The sequence below is a fragment of the Leucopleurus acutus genome (genome assembly GCF_964270905.1).
Source record: "Leucopleurus acutus genome assembly, chromosome: 5".
NCBI lineage: Eukaryota > Metazoa > Chordata > Mammalia > Artiodactyla > Delphinidae > Leucopleurus > Leucopleurus acutus.
Window position 1 is genome coordinate 98,988,947 of NC_139147.1, and position 19,847 is coordinate 99,008,793.

The 19,847-nt window shown below is 35.9% G+C and overlaps 1 protein-coding gene across 2 annotated transcripts in view; it reads left to right on the forward strand.

Annotated features, from left to right (window-relative positions):
- The window catches only part of ZBBX (zinc finger B-box domain containing), a gene marked incomplete at its 5' end in the record, with an annotated part of 104,874 nt that overhangs the window by 20,035 nt on the left and 64,992 nt on the right, over nucleotides 1-19,847 (forward strand). For both annotated transcript variants that reach the window (XM_082839129.1, XM_082839130.1), the window contains one exon: nucleotides 497-592. In XM_082839129.1, coding sequence (XP_082695255.1) covers nucleotides 497-592 — 96 coding nt within the window. The remainder of the gene's footprint in view (nucleotides 1-496; nucleotides 593-19,847) is intronic.

Consider the following 19,847-nt stretch of genomic DNA (forward strand, 5'->3'; position numbering starts at 1 on the left):
GAATCACCAGTGAAGTAGTGCCGTTCAAAGAAGACTGTGGGGAATTTTGGAGACAAATAGTATACACATCCTTTGAAACTAATTGTGTCATGTAAATCAATACAGAAAGATAAAAGAACTCATAATGAAATAGTTTTGACCCAGAGATATTGCTGTTAATTTTTACCAGGTTAAGAAGTTCGATCTGAGGTTGCCGTTTTTTTAGTGATCTATTCAGAAATTGTACATACATACATGCGCCTAACATATATCTAAAACCTACTTACAGCTATTATATTTATTTTGCTATGAGAGTAGTTAAAGTTTATAAGTTATTTTTTCTCAAAGTTACATCTTAACTGAGACAAATGTTGTCCCGTTTCCTTGGGCTTCTCAGTTCGGCCGACATCTAGGTGTGTAATTGGAGAAGTAAAGATGAGAGCAATGAATTTTTTATGCAAGTATTTTCTCAAAGTCATATTTTATAAGATTGTATGATTTTTCAATATCTTTTAAGGTATGCCTTGAATGTGGAGAAGATTATTGTTCAGGATGCTTTGCTAAAATTCATCAAAAGGGGGCACTGAAACTCCATAGAACAACTCTTTTGCAGGTATGACTGTTTAAAACTCTTTACTTGTAGTGTATTTATAAAATGTTTCCACACAAAGACATATAAAACATGTTTAATTATCTAGAATTTAGGATGCTTTGCATTCATTTGTAAAATTCTGTTATCTACAGTCTTTACATATAACTTAAAATTATTTTACTGAATGCTAATCTGGATTTTATTTTGCTGTTTAAACTGTGCTTTAATATAGCTCCTGGAACACTTAGCTTGATTAGAGTTTTTACATTACACATTCTATCTGTGAACTTGACATTTAAAAATTAGACAATATTTTTATCTATTGTGGTTTCAAATGAACACATGATTTAAGTATTACTTCTATCTAGTTTATAAATAGAAATCTCTTGTTTTCTTCTCATGTTTATTTTTTTTAAATTTGTCTTTTATTTGTCCTCCCCCACCATTTTTTATTTTTTTATTGATTTTATTTATTTATTTATTTTGTGGTACGCAGGCCTCTCACTGCTGTGGCCTCTCCCGGTGCGGAGCACAGGCTCCAGACTCGCAGGCTCAGCGGCCATGGCTCACGGGCCCAGCCGCTCTGCGGCATGTGGGATCCTCCCGGACCGGGGCATGAACCCGCATCCCCTGCATCGGCAGGCGGACTCTCAACCACTGTGCCACTAGGGAAGCCCCCCACTATTTTTTAAATAGGCTTATCTCTCAGGTTTCTACTTTCCCTCCTACATATCACAAACTTTTATTTATCCTCATATAGTTGTTTTTTGAAATGCCTAAACTCAAACCCTGTCAGATGGCTTTAAGATTCTAATACTTAAGCAATAATTATGGTTAAATATTGATATAATATTATACCAGTTACGTTTGATGATGCATTGTTTTGTCATAGATTTCATTCATTGTGCAGAGTCAGTGCTAGGCAGTGACCCTACACAGATGAATAACACTAGGATCCTCCTCTTAAGGACCTGGAAATAAAAGTGAGAGTCGAGTACCTTGTATAATGGATTGAAGGGTTAAATATTATCTTGTAAATTTTAATATTGATATCTGTATTTAGAAAGGTCACTGGTAGACTTCAATCTTTACGTGTTGCTTCAACATATATAAATATTGATAGCTCTCACAGATGCTGATGACCCACGTCATGATAACCACAAAGCATAAAACTGACCTTACTTTTTTATCAGTATTTACCGAAGTCTGTTAACTTTTGAGTGGCTAGTCAGTGTTGAGAGCCTTCTGGCAGAAGTGATGGAGGGAAAACAAAAGGAAATCCACCAACTACTCCCCTGCCTCAGGAAGTATCCTAAGATTGGACAGTCACAGGAAATGAAAATTAATGTATACAAAAGTGAGTGTAATTGTTAATATGCAAATAATATAGAATTTAACTAAAGGTACTCCACTGTAAGGGTAAGGAGTGTAATTTCCCACTGTGAATTCTTGTTAGAATTTTCCATTCAATGATTTATTCAGCACATTTTCTGAATTACCGCTCAGTGAATTTAGGCACTGTGCTAGCTGGTGTGGAGGATACAAAGAAGAATCGGACATGGCTCCTTCCCTCAACTTCAGTATTTGACCTTCAAGGTTTATCTAAGTCTGATTCTCTTTTCTCTCTCCCTTCCTTCCCCTTTCTCTTCCAGACCTCTGTCCCTTTCTGCTTCTCTCTCTCAGTCCTCCCCCACCCCCCACATTCAATTTCAAAACACAGTCAGACTTTGCCATGATATGGTTTATTGTAATCCAGAGGCAGATATGACATGGGTCAAATCGTGCTTACTAAAAGTTATGTGACATAGCATATGTATAGTAAACATTGAGTATTTTTCTATTCCATGTTAATGTCATTAAAATGGATATATTAGATATCTTAACATAGAAGATGATTTTTGTAAATTATATTCTTATAAAATTCTAAATGTGGAATTGATGCTGAAGTGAGAGAATTAATACTGAGTGTAAGCTTCATCTCATCCCAGCATCACATTTTCTAGTTTTGGTTGCAGGGGAGGAAAGGTTGGTAAGCCAGAAATAGCAGAATGGTATTTAGGTTCCTAGTGAATTTCTAATTGTAGAAGATGCATTCATCTCTAGAAATTAACATAAATGAATTTCATAATATGTATACAAATCAAAGAACATAGCAAGTAATAATGAATCCTTGAGAGTTTTTTTTCAAACACAGGGATTCTCTTATGTATATATTTTAAAGTTAAATAATGATAAATAGCTATATATCTTCTATATTTATGTTACTCTTCTGGATTGCCCTCTAGTCTGTGGAGACCAAAGTTGCTACTTGGTGCTATCTTGAGGATTTTCCTGGGAAGTTCATTGTCTGCTGGGGAAGTCAGATTGTGAGGCTGACCCTTAGAAAAGAGCAAACAGAGACCACCTGTATTGGGAGCTAAACATACATGGTTACTACTCTCTTTGTATATAACATCATTTTATGTACCCAGATTGCTAAGTAGTGAAATACTTTGAAGGAGCTATCTTTTTTTAGGTAATTCAAGTAAAATTTGAGCCTTTATTTTATTCAACTAAAATTTTAAAATTAAAAAAAGTTTTTTTAAAGGAAGCTATTTCAGAATATATAACCTACTCCCTCCAATCTTAGTAAAGTGTACAGTGGACAGAGTCTCACTATATATTGGTTACTCCTGCCCATTATGTTGACCAGTAGCTGTTATAACAGTTAATAGGAGGTCTCAACTAGCTGATGTAATATGTGTCACTACACATTCATCCTCAGAGATTTGCTTTTCCGGTTAGTACTTTATTTTTGCTCCTCTATCATGGCCTTACCCATTCTCTGCCATCCCATCGTGAATTTAATCCATTGTCCCGTTAGCTATCTGCCATTTTCTTATTATTTCTGTGCACTATTTAACCCTTTTTTTTTTTCAGTCATCTTGCTTTTTTCTTCTTGTTTCCATCATTGTTCCCTGTGCATTAAGGTAAGGTTCTTGATGCTGTTGTGTCTTGGCCTGATGGCCATTGTTCAGCAGCGAGTGGATACCTCTTTCTGTTTAGCCCTCATTAACCAGCCATAGCATTTTTAGTTTTCCACCACTTTGGTAACTGTCAAAGTCATGAGATTTTTTTTTGTACACCTGTAACTTATATAATATTGTACAGCAACTGTATCTCAATTTTAAAAATATGCAAACTGTGAAGACAAAGAAAAAGAAGTCATGAGATTTTTTTTTTGTTGACTGTTGAATTCATACCTAATCTGAGAAGTTAGAGCAGACTTCTTATATCTGAATATTAAGCATTACTGTATAAAAAGCAGGCATTCTAGGCTAATGACTGCTATACTTTATATTATTTAACCTATGTTGGCATTTCTGGTTATTATGAAGAATAGCTTATTTTGAGTGTTGTTAATCATTTCAGCCCCCAGCCTACATACCAGTGAGTCTTTACAAAGTTCACAGTCAGTAGGGACCATTTTGTCCTGGCATATTTTGTTTCACTTAAGAGATAAATCCCTGAAAAATTGAAGACAAACTATTACCATTTCAATGTTGACTAACATAATTTCAAAGGGTCTTTCTTTTTTTTTTTTTGTGGTACGCGGGCCTCTCACTGTTGTGGCCTCTCCCGTTGCGGAGCACAGGCTCCAGACGCGCAGGCTCAGCGGCCATGGCTCACAGGCCCAGCCGCTCTGCAGCATGTGGGATCTTCCCGGACCGGGGCACGAACCCGTGTCCCCTGCATCGGCAGGCGGACTCTCAACCACTGCGCCACCAGGGAAGCCCAGGGTCTTTCTTTTGATTTACGATTGATTAATACTTGGAAGTGATTTCAGCACAAGTTTTTTTTTTTTTTTTTTTAACCTTCTCTAACCTCTGTGAAATAGTTAATGATCTGCAAAATGATGTGTAAATTCATGAGGGGAATTACCAAGGATGAAAATTCTACTTCTGTATTTAGAATGATTTTCAACACTAAGGGTTAAAACAAAAGGTTTTTCACTTGGTAAGCCTCACATTGGTGAAAAATAAGGCCTCAATATATCAGGAATTCCTATTTCCTTTTAACAACAAAAGATCAAAGAAGAGACAAGGTTAATCAGAGATAAGGGAAAACAGGGGGAAAAACAAACAAAAGGCATTTCATTGTGAAGTGTGACATGCGCAAGGGGAGGCTGGATTAAGAAAATCATTAATAGATTCTGGTATATATATTTTCTTAATTAGAATGGAGATTTTCTTAACTGGAAAGGAGAGACCTTGGGAAGAGGGGTGGTTAGTAATGAGAGAAGAGATAACTGAGGTAGACTTTCTATGTTTTCTAATATGAGGCATCTATATGCAGCCTCTTCACTTTTTTAACTACGAAGTAAGGTATACCTACATAAATATGGATTATAAGTGGGAGTATTTGTTTGCTTGAACATACCTACAGGAAAATAATTACCAGGCAGAACCTCAGTTATCCTAATACTATTTATGCTTTCCGACTTTGGTAGAAAAATGTTCGATTTTTTTTCTTTCATTTGACAATGACCAGTATCAGCTTTTAGGCTCACACTACCGTTATTCTGTTAATGTTCAGGATAATACAGTAATTTTAGGCCATAGCTGGTCCTTTGGATAATATCGTGGTTGCTTACTTGGATGATCCTAATGTACCCGTTTTAAATGCTGTGTACACACATAATGTAGATGCTATGTGTGCCACCCAGATCTTCCTCTTTAGAAATGAGACACTACCCTAGCTGCCTGGAATGTTGCCTGCATTTGTATCATAGATGAGCCTCTCCCCTGGAATTGCCTTTGCCCAAAGAGAACTGCCACCTCCAAGCCTACACTCCATCCCTGGAGGCAGCCAATCCTCTGGGCCAATATCTGGTCTGTGTTAGGGTACAAATTCCCAGCTACCTCTTGCCTCAATTGGGGACAACTCTGATGGGCCATCACAGCTCCTCCCTTGGGATTGGCAGTTGCATCAAATTCAACTCTCTTCTTTGCCCAGTTCTGCTTCCTTCACTCGCCCACAGGTGTTCTTCTCAGAGAACTCCCCAGTAAAAGTCAGGCAGGCAAATCTCAGAATTGGTTTCTTGGCCAACCTGACTTGTGACAATATGTAATTCAGAATGAGATTACAGTATAGATAATTGTTGGCCAGTTTCAGAGTGTACTGCAATTTTTGAAGGGCAATATATAACATCTCTTTCTTCACTTTCCATGTTCTAAACCAATTGAGAAATAGGTATTAGAGTCAGAGGGCAGAAATCAAAATATCAGTTTTATTATCGATACAATCAGAATTGGTGGTTGTAGCATGGGTGTTCAGACAGATCACCTTCCTGATATTTCCTGGAACTGAACTTTTTGCCCTCCCCCCTGCCCCAGTGTTATAGACAGGGCAGGACCTACCCAGAAAAACTCCTTAATGGAGATCTAGACTGGAATACATCCCTCTCTGGACAGGTAGCCCTTGGAGAACCCAGAAAGGGCAGAGGTCAGCACACTCACTTTCTTCTCCCAAAGTTTCACAAATAAGATAGAAATATAAGGATGGGGAGTAAATGTTCCCTCAAAAAGGAATTATCGTAAATTCACATGATTTTAGAGTCCAGGTAATGTCAATATCCTAAAAAATTTATAAATTTGCTATTTATAAATATTAGTGTTACACATAAGAAAAAATAAATATTTAAAATATATATAAACAACTGAGTATTGGCATGCTTTTCTTTCTTAAATATAAATAATTCTGTATGATTCAATATGATTATAACTTAGAACTTCTGTCAAAGGATTTTTTAAACTATATTGTTACTGACTTTTTACTCTTTTATCTCTTCTGATAAATTTCAAATCTTGTAAGGAGAGGAACTATTTCTGTCATGTTCATCACTGTATTCTTAGTGCTTAACATTGTACCTGGCATGTAAAAATCTCATTTTTGAATGAGTGAAAGCATGAATAAATCCTGAATGATATGATCAAGCTCGTGAAATAATTTAAAATTACATTTTAAATGGCAAAGTTTATTTCTCTCTAAATTTTGAAAACCAAAGATGGGACAATTAAAAGAATGTATGGTATGTTAATATGTTATGTTGGTGAAGGGTTAAGAAAAGCTTTTCCTCTTGTGTCTGAGAATTTGACCTTTAGTTAACTTTCTAGCTCTTTTCCTGGGAAACAGATAAAGGTCGTAATGTCACCTATGTTCCTAGACAACATATTCACGGTAAACGTGACTCCTCATTGGCAAATTGCATCTAATGGGAGGGCTATAAATACTTGGGGTAAGCCACAGCTCCCTGAACATGGCAAGCTTTGTAGCTGACACGTGGGCTGTGGGGCTCTGGAAACCTGCAGATGGGGATTGACTCTGGTGGGAAATAAGGCTTCTAAAACAGGTCTGTCCCTCATCTATCTGAGCTGTACTTCTGCGTGAACTATTGCAAGACTCCCAAGAATAACAACTGATGCCGTCTCATTGGTAAACTGTTGTTCCTGTTCTTATCCTTGTAAGCAGACTGTTGCCAAGAGTGGTTTACTGACAGCCTGGTGAGTCTGAAAGTTTAGTTTACCCAGGTAGACGCCTTGGAGGGCATTGCAGTTAAGTCTTTGATTAACCAAAATTTCTAAAGACAGAATGATGGCTTACCCAAAAGATAGATCAAGAGCACTTATAGAGGCATCATAGACAAGAATTTTTTAAAAACAGTTTTATTAAGATATAACTCACATACTATACAACTTATCCATTTAAAGTTTATAATTCAATAGATTTTAGTACATTCACGGGTATGTGCAACTATCACCACAGTTAATTGTAGAACATTTTTATCACTTCAAAAAGAAATCCTGTACCATTTTGCTACTATTCCCATCCCCCCTACCATCCTCCCTGTAATCCCCTGGCAATGACCTATCTACTTTCTGTCTCTATGGATTAGCCCATTCTAGATGTTTAATATAAATTGAATCATACAATATGTGGTCTTTTTGACTAGCTGCCTTTACTTAGTATAATGTTTTCAAGTTTCATCCATGTTGTGGCATGTATCTGTGCTTCATTTATTTATGGCCAAATAACATTCCATTGTACGGATATATCACATTTTATTTATCCATTCATTGTCTGATGGACATTTGGCTGTTTCCACCTTTCGGCCATTATGAATAATGCTGCTGTGAATATTTATGGACAGGTTTTTGTGGGCATATGTTTTAATTTTTCGTTGCTATATCTCTAGTAGTGGACTTGCTTGGTTGTATGGTAACTCTAGTATTTAATTGTTTGAGGAACTGCCAGAGTGTTTTCCAAAGTGGCTGCTCCATTTCATACCTATCAACACAATATGAAAGTTCTGATTTCTCTATGCCCTAGCCAACAGTTATTAATCTCACTTTTTGACCTAGTGGGCGTGAAGTAGTATCTCATTACGGTTTTCACTTGCATTTTCCCGATTACTAATTATGTTGAACATCTTTTCATGTGCTTGTGACCATTTTGCAGTGCTAGGGTTTAATGCAGAGGTGGCCTGAATTCATCTCAAAGGGAAAAGAGGGTGTTTCTGTAATATTTATGCTAAAAGAATCTTTAAGATAAAACTCATATATGCAAGCTCAGAAGCTTGCAGAGATGTTGTGAGGATCTGATTAAATGACAACAAATATAAAAGTATTCTGCTCATAGCAGGTGCTCCATGCATTAGGTTTTATTAGTCAGGATATAGTATTTGTAGAAATTCAATGCAGTTCTTAGACCATCTAAATTTAGAGTCTAGAAAACAAAGTATTTTAATGATAATGACTCTAAAGAATTAATGAAATGGTTACTTTTGGTTTTAGGGAGTTTTAAAAAGTGTTATAGTAATACATATTTTGGAAGACTTTTGTGAAAATACAGTGAGGTAAAATTTTAGAAAAATACAGACCTCTTCCTTATCCAAATAGAATATAATAGAAGCTCAATATTAGAGGGGACCATAAAGATCATTAGTCTGAGAACCTGTGACTTGCCAATAGAATGTGACAAAGGTCAAGGGGGTTTGCAGATGTAATTATGGTTCCAAATAAGTTGATTCTGAGTTATCAAAAAGGAGTTGATTCTGGGTGCACCTGGCTTAATCACATGAAAGCTCTTAAAAGGGAGACCGAGGCCCTCCCTGAGGTCAGAGAGATCCTCTAGTTGGCTTTAAAGAAGTAACCTGCCCTGTAGTGAGAGGGCCTGGGAGAGGGAGAGGGCCACATAGCAAGAAAGTGTGGGCAGCCTCTAGGAACTGAGAGCAGCCTCAGGCTGGCAGCAAGCAAGAAAACCGGAACTTCAGTCCTGTAGCCTCAGGAACTGAATTCCGTCAACAACCTTGTGAGCTTGGAAGAGAACCCCAAACTCAGGAAGGAATGCAGCCTGGCCCACACCTTGCCTGCAGCCTTCAGATCTTGAGCAGAGCATCCAGTTAAGCTGGAACTAGATTCTGACTCATGGAACTCATGAGATAATAAATGTGTGTTGTTTAAAAAAAAATCATTAGTCTAACCACATGTCTGACCCTTTAATCAGTCACATTGATGCTGATTATTTGAGGAGTCTTTATAATTTACAGGTGCTACCCATATTATCTTACAGGTTTTTCATGGAGTCTGACAAATTTTACAGTAGTTTTTTCTTTTTTTTTTTTTACTATATTTTATGTTCATTGGTATTTATGGGATAAAAATTGTCAATTGTGATGTACTACTTATACATAGTAGTAGCATTACTATGTATAAGAAAACGAATGAAAAACTATTGATTGTTATTTATTAGTGAGTTTATTCTGCTATGCCTAAAAATCTGTAATTCAAATCATTGCATATTAAATCATTTGTTCTTCATGTATCTCAAATATGTGTAATTGCTAAAAGCAGCTAACTCATCTGGATACATTATACATGTAATATTAGTTGAAAACAGTAGTAAGTACTTGCTAAGATAATTAATATAGTGTATAATTATATGGCATCAAAACTGCAAATAGAAAGCAGATTGCAGGTGTGAATTTCCTAGGTTGTTTTCTTGTTGCTATTCTGGCTCACTTTTAAGAATGCTCTCTAAGTAGAATTTTTGATGTTGCAACAAAATTTGAAAGGCTGAGATCACATTTTGTTATTTTTCTTAATAGCAAGTGATTTAAAAATTTTGACAATATATTATTTTTTAGCTATTACATTTGTATGCTATATTGTCTTATTTTTAAATAGTTTAATGGCATTAAGTGTGTTTTATTTTGTTACTCTCACGTTACTTTATGATAGTACTAAATACTGAGTCCAGATTACTTTTATTTGACATTTACTGTCTATTGAATAGTAAATTGCATTTATTATCTGAGGCCTGTGTCCAGGTACTTGCTTTTTTTTTTTTTATTATCCCTTATGTGTCAAAAAGGAATAATAACACATAAATCTTTGATTAATAAAACCTGTGGTTTCCATTAGACCTTTGGAGGAAAGGTAAATCTAAGGGTCCTTTAAGTTCTACTTAAAGTTATATTGAAATGATGCTGGAATAAGCAATAAACTTCAGTCAAATGAATTTCACACTTCCAGGATTTGATTCCTAACTAGCTTGCAATAAGTAGTTCTTTATACCATTGACATTTTTGTACTACTCATGCAAATTTCGTATCTGTTTTTAGAAATATGATGAGCAGAACTGGATTTGAAATATGATTCTGTTGTGAGTTTCTCTGTTGCAATTTTCTTTCATCCTATAAATATTTAGTTTTCTCCTGCTTCTTCATGTATTTATATGGGGACTTTTAGTCAAACTCTGTTTTTCTTTCTAGTGTCTGCTATATGGAAATTCCTGTCCTTTGTTTCTTTACCTTTCAGCTGGCCTGAAGTTGACTTTTTTCTTTCTTTCTTTTGATCCTAACAGTAGACGAAAACTTTGGTCAAGTCCTTTATTTATGGATACCTTTTACTTCAACTTTCATGGAAAATTCAGAGTTGACCCTATGGTAAAGCCTATTTTTAGGGAATAAATTTGTACTAAGACTATCTGTAAAGGTGGGTTCATCAGAAAAGCAAAATAACAATTTGCTCTAAGAATAGAGTATATATTTTAATAATGTGAAAAAATTGAGAGGTGAAGCTCCATCTTGATCTCAGAGAGACAGCAGCAGGGTCTTAGTTCCCTGCCCAGGAATCGAACCTGGGTGGCCTCAATGAAAACCAGGGCTCAGCTACCTGAGCTACCTGAGCAGATTCCTAGCTACCAGGGGCTAGAGGCTAGAAGCAAAGTTCCCCCGGCTCTTGCCCCATTTGGACAATCAATTTCTTAAGGAGGCAAAAACTGTAAAAACAGGTACAAAGTTTATTATTAGAGACACAGTGCAACATGTGGGGGAGAACACAGAGAAACTGTTTTTTTATTTAAGACAGAAGCAAGGCAGAAATACACACCTGGAGAGAAAGGGTGTGGGCGTCCTCCCTAATGAGGAAGAGTGTAGTAAAGAGATGGTTAAATCATTTGTACAGGGCAGTTAGTCCGGTCTTTGTTTACCTTTGACCAATTATCTCACTTCTCTTCCCACATCTGACCTGTTCTAGGACACTCCTCAACATGCCTGAGCATGTTGAGTTTTACCAAGATGGATTCCAGCACAGAGGCTAGTGGGAGGTTTGACAGCACCTATTATGGGGTGGCACCCCTCCCTTTTGACCCCCAAGGAGCCTTTCTGCACATGTGCAGTCGGGGAGGTCTCCTTGACCTCAAGAGTGGTCATCTTATCTCTTTACTCCAGCAGAGCTCAGCTCCTGTCATTAACTTGGTCCTTGAAGTGTCTAGGGAAAACAAAGCTCCAATATTACTCCGCTTGACAAATACCATCTGTCCAGCCCAGGGGCCCATCCACCTCTTACCTCAGTCTTTTTCATTCTTATTTATTGGGTTAGGATGTTCATAGTTATGTATTTTTATAAATAATTTTTACTCTGCAAAGATAGTTTTACTAGGTGGAAATTTCATGGGCTTATTGCATCTTATCATAGATACATGATAATTTGAGAAAATTTATCTGCTTGGTATGTTTAGTATTCCTTCTTTTCTACGTAGCTTCCAACTCAGAGAGATTTAGTCTGGTTTGTTATTGTTGATTTTAGTTAACGGGATCCTTACATTATCATCATGCACTGTATTTAATATATATATATATATATAAATATATAAATAGAAATATACTAGCAAAATAATCTGTGGAGGTTTCTTTGGATAAATATACCTTGAGCAAATGTTTTGATGAGTTTTAATAAAAAAGTATATTTTACTATAAATTAAAGCACAGTTCTTTAGTGTACATGTATTACTGCTGTAGCAATATACAATTTCTTAAAAACTTCCCATTCTGGATAATCCCCTACCTATCTAATAGGGCTCCAGGAAAAATTAGGGTTAGGGGAAGGCCACTCAAATCCTATGGCACTTTGTAATCAGAGCCCTAAGAAAAACAGTTAACCATCCTTATAAAACCACTGGCACATGTTCATTGAGGACTTGTGTTTCCTTCTCTGTGATATAGGTCCTGGTAGTAATTCACTTCTAATGACATCATTTTTGTCAAAATGAAAACTCTGAATCAAACTGTTGCCTCCTTTCTTAATCCATTGTTTTAAATCAGAGAGTATCTTTATTACTTCTTTATCTGCACTCACATTTTTTCCAGATAGCTTAACTTAGTGGAATGCACGGTCATTAAAGTCATTAAAGTAGTCTGTACTTGCACTGTGGGGAGGCATTTTTATAGATTTTCAGCTTTTTTTTCCCCCTAAGATCTTTATAAATTGCTAAGATTTTGGCTTTAATTGTGAGACAGCTTGCCCCCGATTGCCTCAAAACAGTAATGTGCTGGAAAAGAAAAACTTAAGAATCAATAAAACTCCATAGTTTTATGCTGACATCATTCCCTTATTTACCAATTGCATATGAATTAATTCACATCAAAGAAACCAGAAAAAACTGTACTTGGGAAAATATTCTCTATATGGGAGGGAAGTGTTTTCTCAAAAGTAAGGCCAAAAAACCCTATATACCTACACACACACACACACACACACACACACACACATATATATATATATATACACCTTTTTTAAAAATTCCATTAGTGCATAATTTCATCTTCCTGAAATGATTTTTGTAGTTAACAGCTATCCAAATTCCAACTGTGTTCAACAGTCATTGTAACCAGTGAATTCATAATGTTTCTTGGGTTCTGTGTATATGTAACACAATTTTTTCTGTGTATGTGTATATGTGTACACCTCTGTCTCTACCTCTATTATCTATTTGCCTAGCAAGTACCAATAAAATAACAAAACTCTTCTACAGGAATTAGAGTTTTCCATTTTTTTAAATGTTTATTTATCTTTTTATTTATTTATTTTTTTATTAGTCATCCATTTTATACACATCAGTAGAGTTTTCCACTTTTAATACAAGGCTGTGGTTGCAGTAAATCTCTTCTAAAATTTTGCAACTGGAAAATCAGTGAAAGTTAGGACCATGAAAAGAGACATTTCAACATTTTGTTTCAAACTTAGGAAGTAACGTCGGTCTAAATCACATGTGAACTTCTTTGAGCTGGAACTTCTGGATCATATAAGGATGCATGGTTATGTCAACATGATTATTAATGTTGCTGGATAGCCAGGGTTTGGGATGATGGTGCTAGAGTTTTGAAACACTGACACTACCATAAAGTGTATCATTTTTCTAACTAAACTAGAACTTTTACTGTTGGACCTTAACTTCTATAAGGTGCCATCCATTCCAAAATGCTATAAAATATCAACCCTCTTTACCTTGATTAATGATACATTGTCAGAGTGATGAATTCTTCTAGAGTGTAATTTGAAAGATAATATCATTCTAGGGAGAAAAAAAAAGTTCAGGCAAGAAGTTAGAACAGTTACCTGATGAAATCCTACCATCATGCAGTGTAGTGAAGGCTGTGGGGAACTCTGGAAATGCTGGTAGTAAATCACATTCTTTGGCTTTAGTTTAAGCCTCTCTCTTACAGTGAGATATATGATTTACTATGTGCCCTGAAGGCTGTTTTGTCTTGATTTTTAAACATTTTTGGCATGTAGAGAAGTTGCACAGGTCATTTTATTCAGTTTTAGTCCCCTCTGCCTCCTATTAGTTGCTACCTATGAGTACTGCTATATGTAAATTTTTATGAAGATGGAAATGAAATTATCTTCGAGTTTTTAAAATTTTTTTTTTATTGTGGTAAAAGTCACATAATATAAAACATACTATTTTAACCATATTTAACTGTGCATTTCAGTGGCACTAAGTACATTCACATTGTTGTGCAACTGTCACCATCATCCATCTCCCGAATTTTTAACCTTCCTGAAAGTGAAACTCTGTCCCCTTTAAACACTAACTTCCCATTCTTCCTCCCCAACCCCTCCCCACCCCTACCCCGCGGCCCCTGGCATCGACCAGTGTACTTTCTGACTCTATGAATCTGACTATTCTAGGTACCTCATATAAGTGGAATCAACAGTATTTGTCTGCACCTAATGTATATTGAAATGTATTTCTAAGGTTAACTTAATAAATGTCCTGCAAACAGATTGTACCTTCTTTTTTTTTTTTTTTTCCTGTGCTATACACATTTACCATTGCAACCAAAGAATAAAATACCTAGGAATAAACCTACCTAAGGAGGCAAAAGACCTATATGCAGAAAACTACAAGACACAGATGAAAGAAATCAAATATGACACAAATAGATGGAGAGATATACTATGTTCTTGGATTGGAAGAATCAGCATTATGAAAATGAGTATACTACCCAAAGCAATCTACAGATTCAGTGCAATCCCTATCTAATTACCAATGGCATTCTTTACAGAACTAGAACAAAAAGTTTTACAATTTGTATGGAAACACAAAAGACCCCAAATGGCCAAAGCAATCTGGAGAAAGAAAAATGGAGCTGGAGGAATAAGGCTCCCTGACTTCAGACTATACTACAAAGCTACAGTAATCAAGACAGTATGGTACTGGCACAAAAACAGAAATATAGATCAATGGAACAGGATAGAAAGCCCAGAGATAAACCCATGCACCTACGGTCACCCAATCTATGACAAAGGAAGCAAGAATAAACAAGGAGAAAAGACAGTCTCTTCAGTAAGTGGTGCTGGGAAAACTGGACAGCTACATGTGAAAGAATGAAATTAGGACACTCCTTAACACCATACACAAAAATAAACTCAAAATGGATTAAAGACCTAAATGTAAGGACAGACACTATAAAACTTAGAGGAAAACATAGGCAGAACAGTATTTGACATAAATATTTAAGTTTTAAAATTTGAAAATATCTTATAATACATATCAGTGTTATGACACAACATTTATAGTTATCTATTTTAAATATTTTATAACAATAACCTTTACATTCTTGTTCATTGGTTACTTATTACTTAAAGTGATAGTTGATATATTTTTAAGTGAAAGATAATGTGTTTTGTGTTGAAAACCTAGATGTGTTCTTCTAAGGAAAGACAAAAGGCTGCAGGGATATACACCAAACTGTTAATAGTGGTTACCCCTGAGAAGTAGTATTCATGAATTGGAAGGAACCTCTATTTCTTACTTTTTAGTATGATGGCATGATGATTTATTTTCACTGGGTTTCTGTAATTTTTTTTTAAATGTTGCTAGTGTAAGTCTAGGTCTGTGTTACTATTCCTCAATGGGAATCTCTTGAGTGTTTGGGGCAGGAACTTTACTTGAGGTGGACCATTCCTCACATTTCAGAATATGTATTAAACCTGGTTATCATCCATTAAATGTTAGTAATGCTCTCCAATGCTTGTGAAAACCCAAAACACCTCCCCACTCTTCAGATTTCCTTGCCTCAATTGGGAAGCACTGATCCTTGCATTAGTTAGGACTTTTTACACTAACTTGGTCAAAAAGAGTTTTTTCTTGTTATTAAAGACCTCACAGATGTCTTATTGTATGAGAGTAGGGGTCATGTAGCTGAATCATGGTAAGAACCAGGATTGGATTTTGGAAATTGTTGAAAGACTAGGCAGACTCCTTCTTCCACTTTTATTATTTTTTCCTGTATATCTACTTTTTTTTTCTTGTAATTAACAAATTATGAAGATACATAATAGAGGATCAATGACAGAGAGACCAATGTTGCTTTCTTGATTTCAAATCTAAATCTTCATGAGTTCAACCTGGTGCCCACTTATTGTCCAGTGAACCGTGGCCCAGAGGGCAGAAATATGTTGAGCAGTTGTATTTTCCATGGTGGGGCTGGTGAGGATGAGCACTGCTGTGGGTCAGGAAGAAATTATGATAGAAGGGGACATGACAAGAGACTGAACATTCACCCTAATACAAGTCTCTGCTGCAGTCAGCCTAGTCTTGTCTATTGTTTAGTCTAAATTCCTTTTATTGAGGTTTAATTTACATACTCTGAAATTCACATTATAACTGTACAATTTGATGATTTTAAAAAAATAGATTTATTTATTTTTTTGGCTGCGCTGGGTTTGTTTTTCATTGCTGCACACGGGCTTTCTCTAGTTGCCGTTAGCGAGGGCTACTCTTCATTGCAGTGCGCAGGCTTCTCATTGCGTGGCTTCTCTTGCTGTGGAGCACAGGCTCTAGGCGCATGGGCTTCAGTAGTTGTGGCATTCAGGCTCAGTAGTTGTGGCTAGTGGGCTCTAGACCGCAGGCTCAGTAGTTGTGGTGCACGGGTTTAGTTGCTCCACGGCATGTGGGATCTTCCTGCACCAGGGCTCGAACCCGTGTCCCCTGCATTGGAAGGCGGATTCTTAACCTCTGCGCCACCAGGGAAATACCAATTCAATGATTTTTAAAGTAAATTTACAAACCTGTGCAATAATCACTACAATTGAGTTTTAGAACATTTCTATCACACCAAAAATTTCCTGGTACTTTTTTGCATTCAATCCTTGCTACCACTTCCAGCCCCAGGCAACCACTGCCGTTATCTGTTGCTATAGGTTTGTCTTTTCTAGAAATTTCATTTAAATGGAATCATTCCTATGCAATCTTTTGTGTCTGACTTATTTCACTTAGCATAAGATTCCTGAGGTTCTTCCACAGTGTTGCATGTTCATTGTAGTGGTTCATTGCTTTCCAATGATGAATAATATTCCATTGTATGGATATATCATATTTTGTTTATTCAATCATCAATTGGTGAACATATAGATTTTTTTTAGACTTTTGGCTGTTAGGATAATGATGCTAGGGGTATTTCTTTGTGTACAGGTGCTTGTGAAGACATATTTTTACTGCTCTTGTGTAGGTACCTAGGGGTGGAATCGTTGAGTCCCAAGGTTAGTACTTGTTAACTTTTCAAGAAACTATCGAACTATTTTCCAAAGTGTCTGTGCCATTTAACATTTCTTTTTTGTTTTTTGGGGGGTGCTGTGTTGGGTTTTCATTGCTGCATGCGGGCTTTCTCTAGTTGCTGCGAGCGGGGGCTACTCTTCATTGCGGTGTGTGGGCTTCTCATTGCAGTGGCTTTTCTTGTTGTGGAGCACGGGCTCTAGGGCACGCAGGCTTCAGTAGTTGTGGGACGTGGGCTCAGTAATTATGGCTTGCGGGCTTTATAGCACAGGCTTAGTAGTTGTGGTGTATGGGCTTAGTTGCTCCATGGCATGTGGGATCTTCCCGGACCAGGGCTCAAACAGTGTCCCTTGCATTGGCAGGTGGATTCTTAATCACTGCACAACAGGGGAAGTGTGCCATTTTACATTTCTCACCAGTAACATAGGAGGGTTTTATTTTCTCCACATTTTTGCCAAAGCTTGGTACTGTCAGTATTTTGCATTATAGCTGTTCTACTATGTGTGTAATGATATCTTATTGTGGTTTTAATTTGCATTTCTCTAATGACTAATGAAGTTGAACGTCTTTTTATTTTCTTATTAGCCATTTATGTATCTTTGGTGAAATGTTTATTCATATCTTTTGACCATTTTAAAATTGGGTTATTTGTCTTTGTTTATTGTGGTTTGAGTTCTTTATGTATTCTAGATATATGTCTTTATCAGATATATGATTTTCAAATATATTCTCCTAGTCTATGGCTCAACTTTATTTTTTAATACAAATTGAAAAATTCAAATTCTAGGTCTTTTACATTTCCATATACATTTTAGAATAAGATTGTCAATTTTAGGATAAGGTTGTCAATTACTACAAAAACAAACAAACAAACACAAAACTTGATGGAATTTTGGTATAGAATATATGACATTCTCAGATCAAGTTTCATTGATCAAATTTCATAACAAAGCCTCTATTTATCTTTCTTTCATGGGTCATGTTTTTTTGTGGTTTTTTTTTTGTGGTATGCGGGCCTCTCACTGTTGTGGCCTCTCCTGTTGCAGAGCACAGGCTCTGGACGCGCAGGCCCAGCGGCCACGGCTCACGGGCCCAGCCGCTTTGCGGCATGTGGGATTTTCCCGGACCGGGGCACGAACCTGTGTCCCCTGCATCGGCAGGCGGACTCTCAACCACTGCGCCACCAGGGAGGCCCCTTCATGGGATTTTGCTAAGGATTTTATGGAGTCCACAAATCAATTTGGGGAAAATTGCCACTTAACAATATTGTCTTTCTGTCTATGAACATGATTTTGTTTCATTTATTTAGATCTCATTTAATTTCCTTTGTCAGTGTTTTGTGGTTTTTAGTGTTAAGTTCTTGTGCTTTTCTGTTAAATGTTTTCCCAAGTATTTTATTCATTTTGAAGTTACTGTGTATGTAATTCTTTTCTTAATTTTATTTTCAGGTTGTTCATTGCTAGTATATAGAAATAAAATAGATTTTTGAATGTTGATCCTGAGTTCTGTGACCTTGATGAACTCACTTATTATAATAGTTTTTTTTTAGGTACCTTGGGATTTTCTACATAAAGGATTGTATCCTCTACAAATAAAAGTAGTTTTACTTTTTCCTTTCCAACCTAGATGCCTTTTATTTCTTTTGCTTGTCTTAATGTGTTACCTAGAGCTGCCAGTAAATGTTAAAAAGCAGTAGTGAGTGTTTACTTCCTGGCTTTTTTTCTGATTAAGGGCAAAGCATATAGTCTTTCACCATTAATTCTGATGTTAGTTATAGGTTTTATTGTAGACGCTTTTATCAGTTTGAGGAAGTTCCTTTGTATTTCCTGTTTGTTGTGTGTGTTTCCTGCTCTTACTGAAATAATCATGCTGTTTGTCCTTTATTAACATGGCTTATTACAGTACGTGATCTTCAGATGTTATGACTGCATTACAGGGGTATAATTTCACTTGGTCATGCATAATTTACATGTTGGTGGATTGAATTTGTTAATATTTTGGGAAGGAACTTTGTATCTACATTCATGTGGCATATTAAGCTGTAGATTTGTTTTCCTGAAATATGGTTATCTTCTTTGGTATCAGGGTTGTATTAGCCTTATAAAATTCATTTAGAGGTATTTCCTTGTCTATTTTCTGTAAGTGTTTGTATTGGATTGGTTTAATTTCTTCCTTAAATGTTGGATAGAATTTGCCAGTGAAGCAATCTGAGTCTGGGATTTTTTTCATGGGAAAATGTTCAATTACTAATTCAATTTCTTTACCTTATTATTCTCTTTTCTTCTTTTTCTTGAGTCAATTTTGGTAATTTATGTCTTTCATTGAATTTGTCCATTCAATCTAAGTTGTCCATTTGTTGGCGTAAATGTTTCAAATTCCACTATAATATATTATATTCCAATATAATCCAGAAATTACTGTAGGTCTATAGCGATGTTTCTTATTTCATTATTGATTTGTTAATTTGTATTTTACTCTGTTTTTTTTCTTGGTCAGTTTAGCTAAAAGTTTATAAATTTTTAAGTCTTTCCAATTTTAGTTGCCTTGATTTTTTTGCAGTTGTTTTTATTTCATTGATTCTACTCTGATCCTTATTTTGTGAATTCTACCTCCTTTTGAACTTTTTTCTTTTCTTTTTCTACCTTCTTGAAGTGAAGCTTAGATTATGATTTTAGATTTTTCTTCCTTTCCAAAATAGCACTGAAAGCTATAACTGTCACTTTAACTACTGCTTTTACTGTATACCATACATTTCTATATGTTGTGTTTTTATTTCCAGTCAATTTTCTAATTTTCTTTGTGACTTATTTTTCATCCAAAGGTGATTTAGAAATGGGTTGTTCAACTTCTAAATATTTTATTATTTCCCAAAACTATTTGTTCCTGATTTATA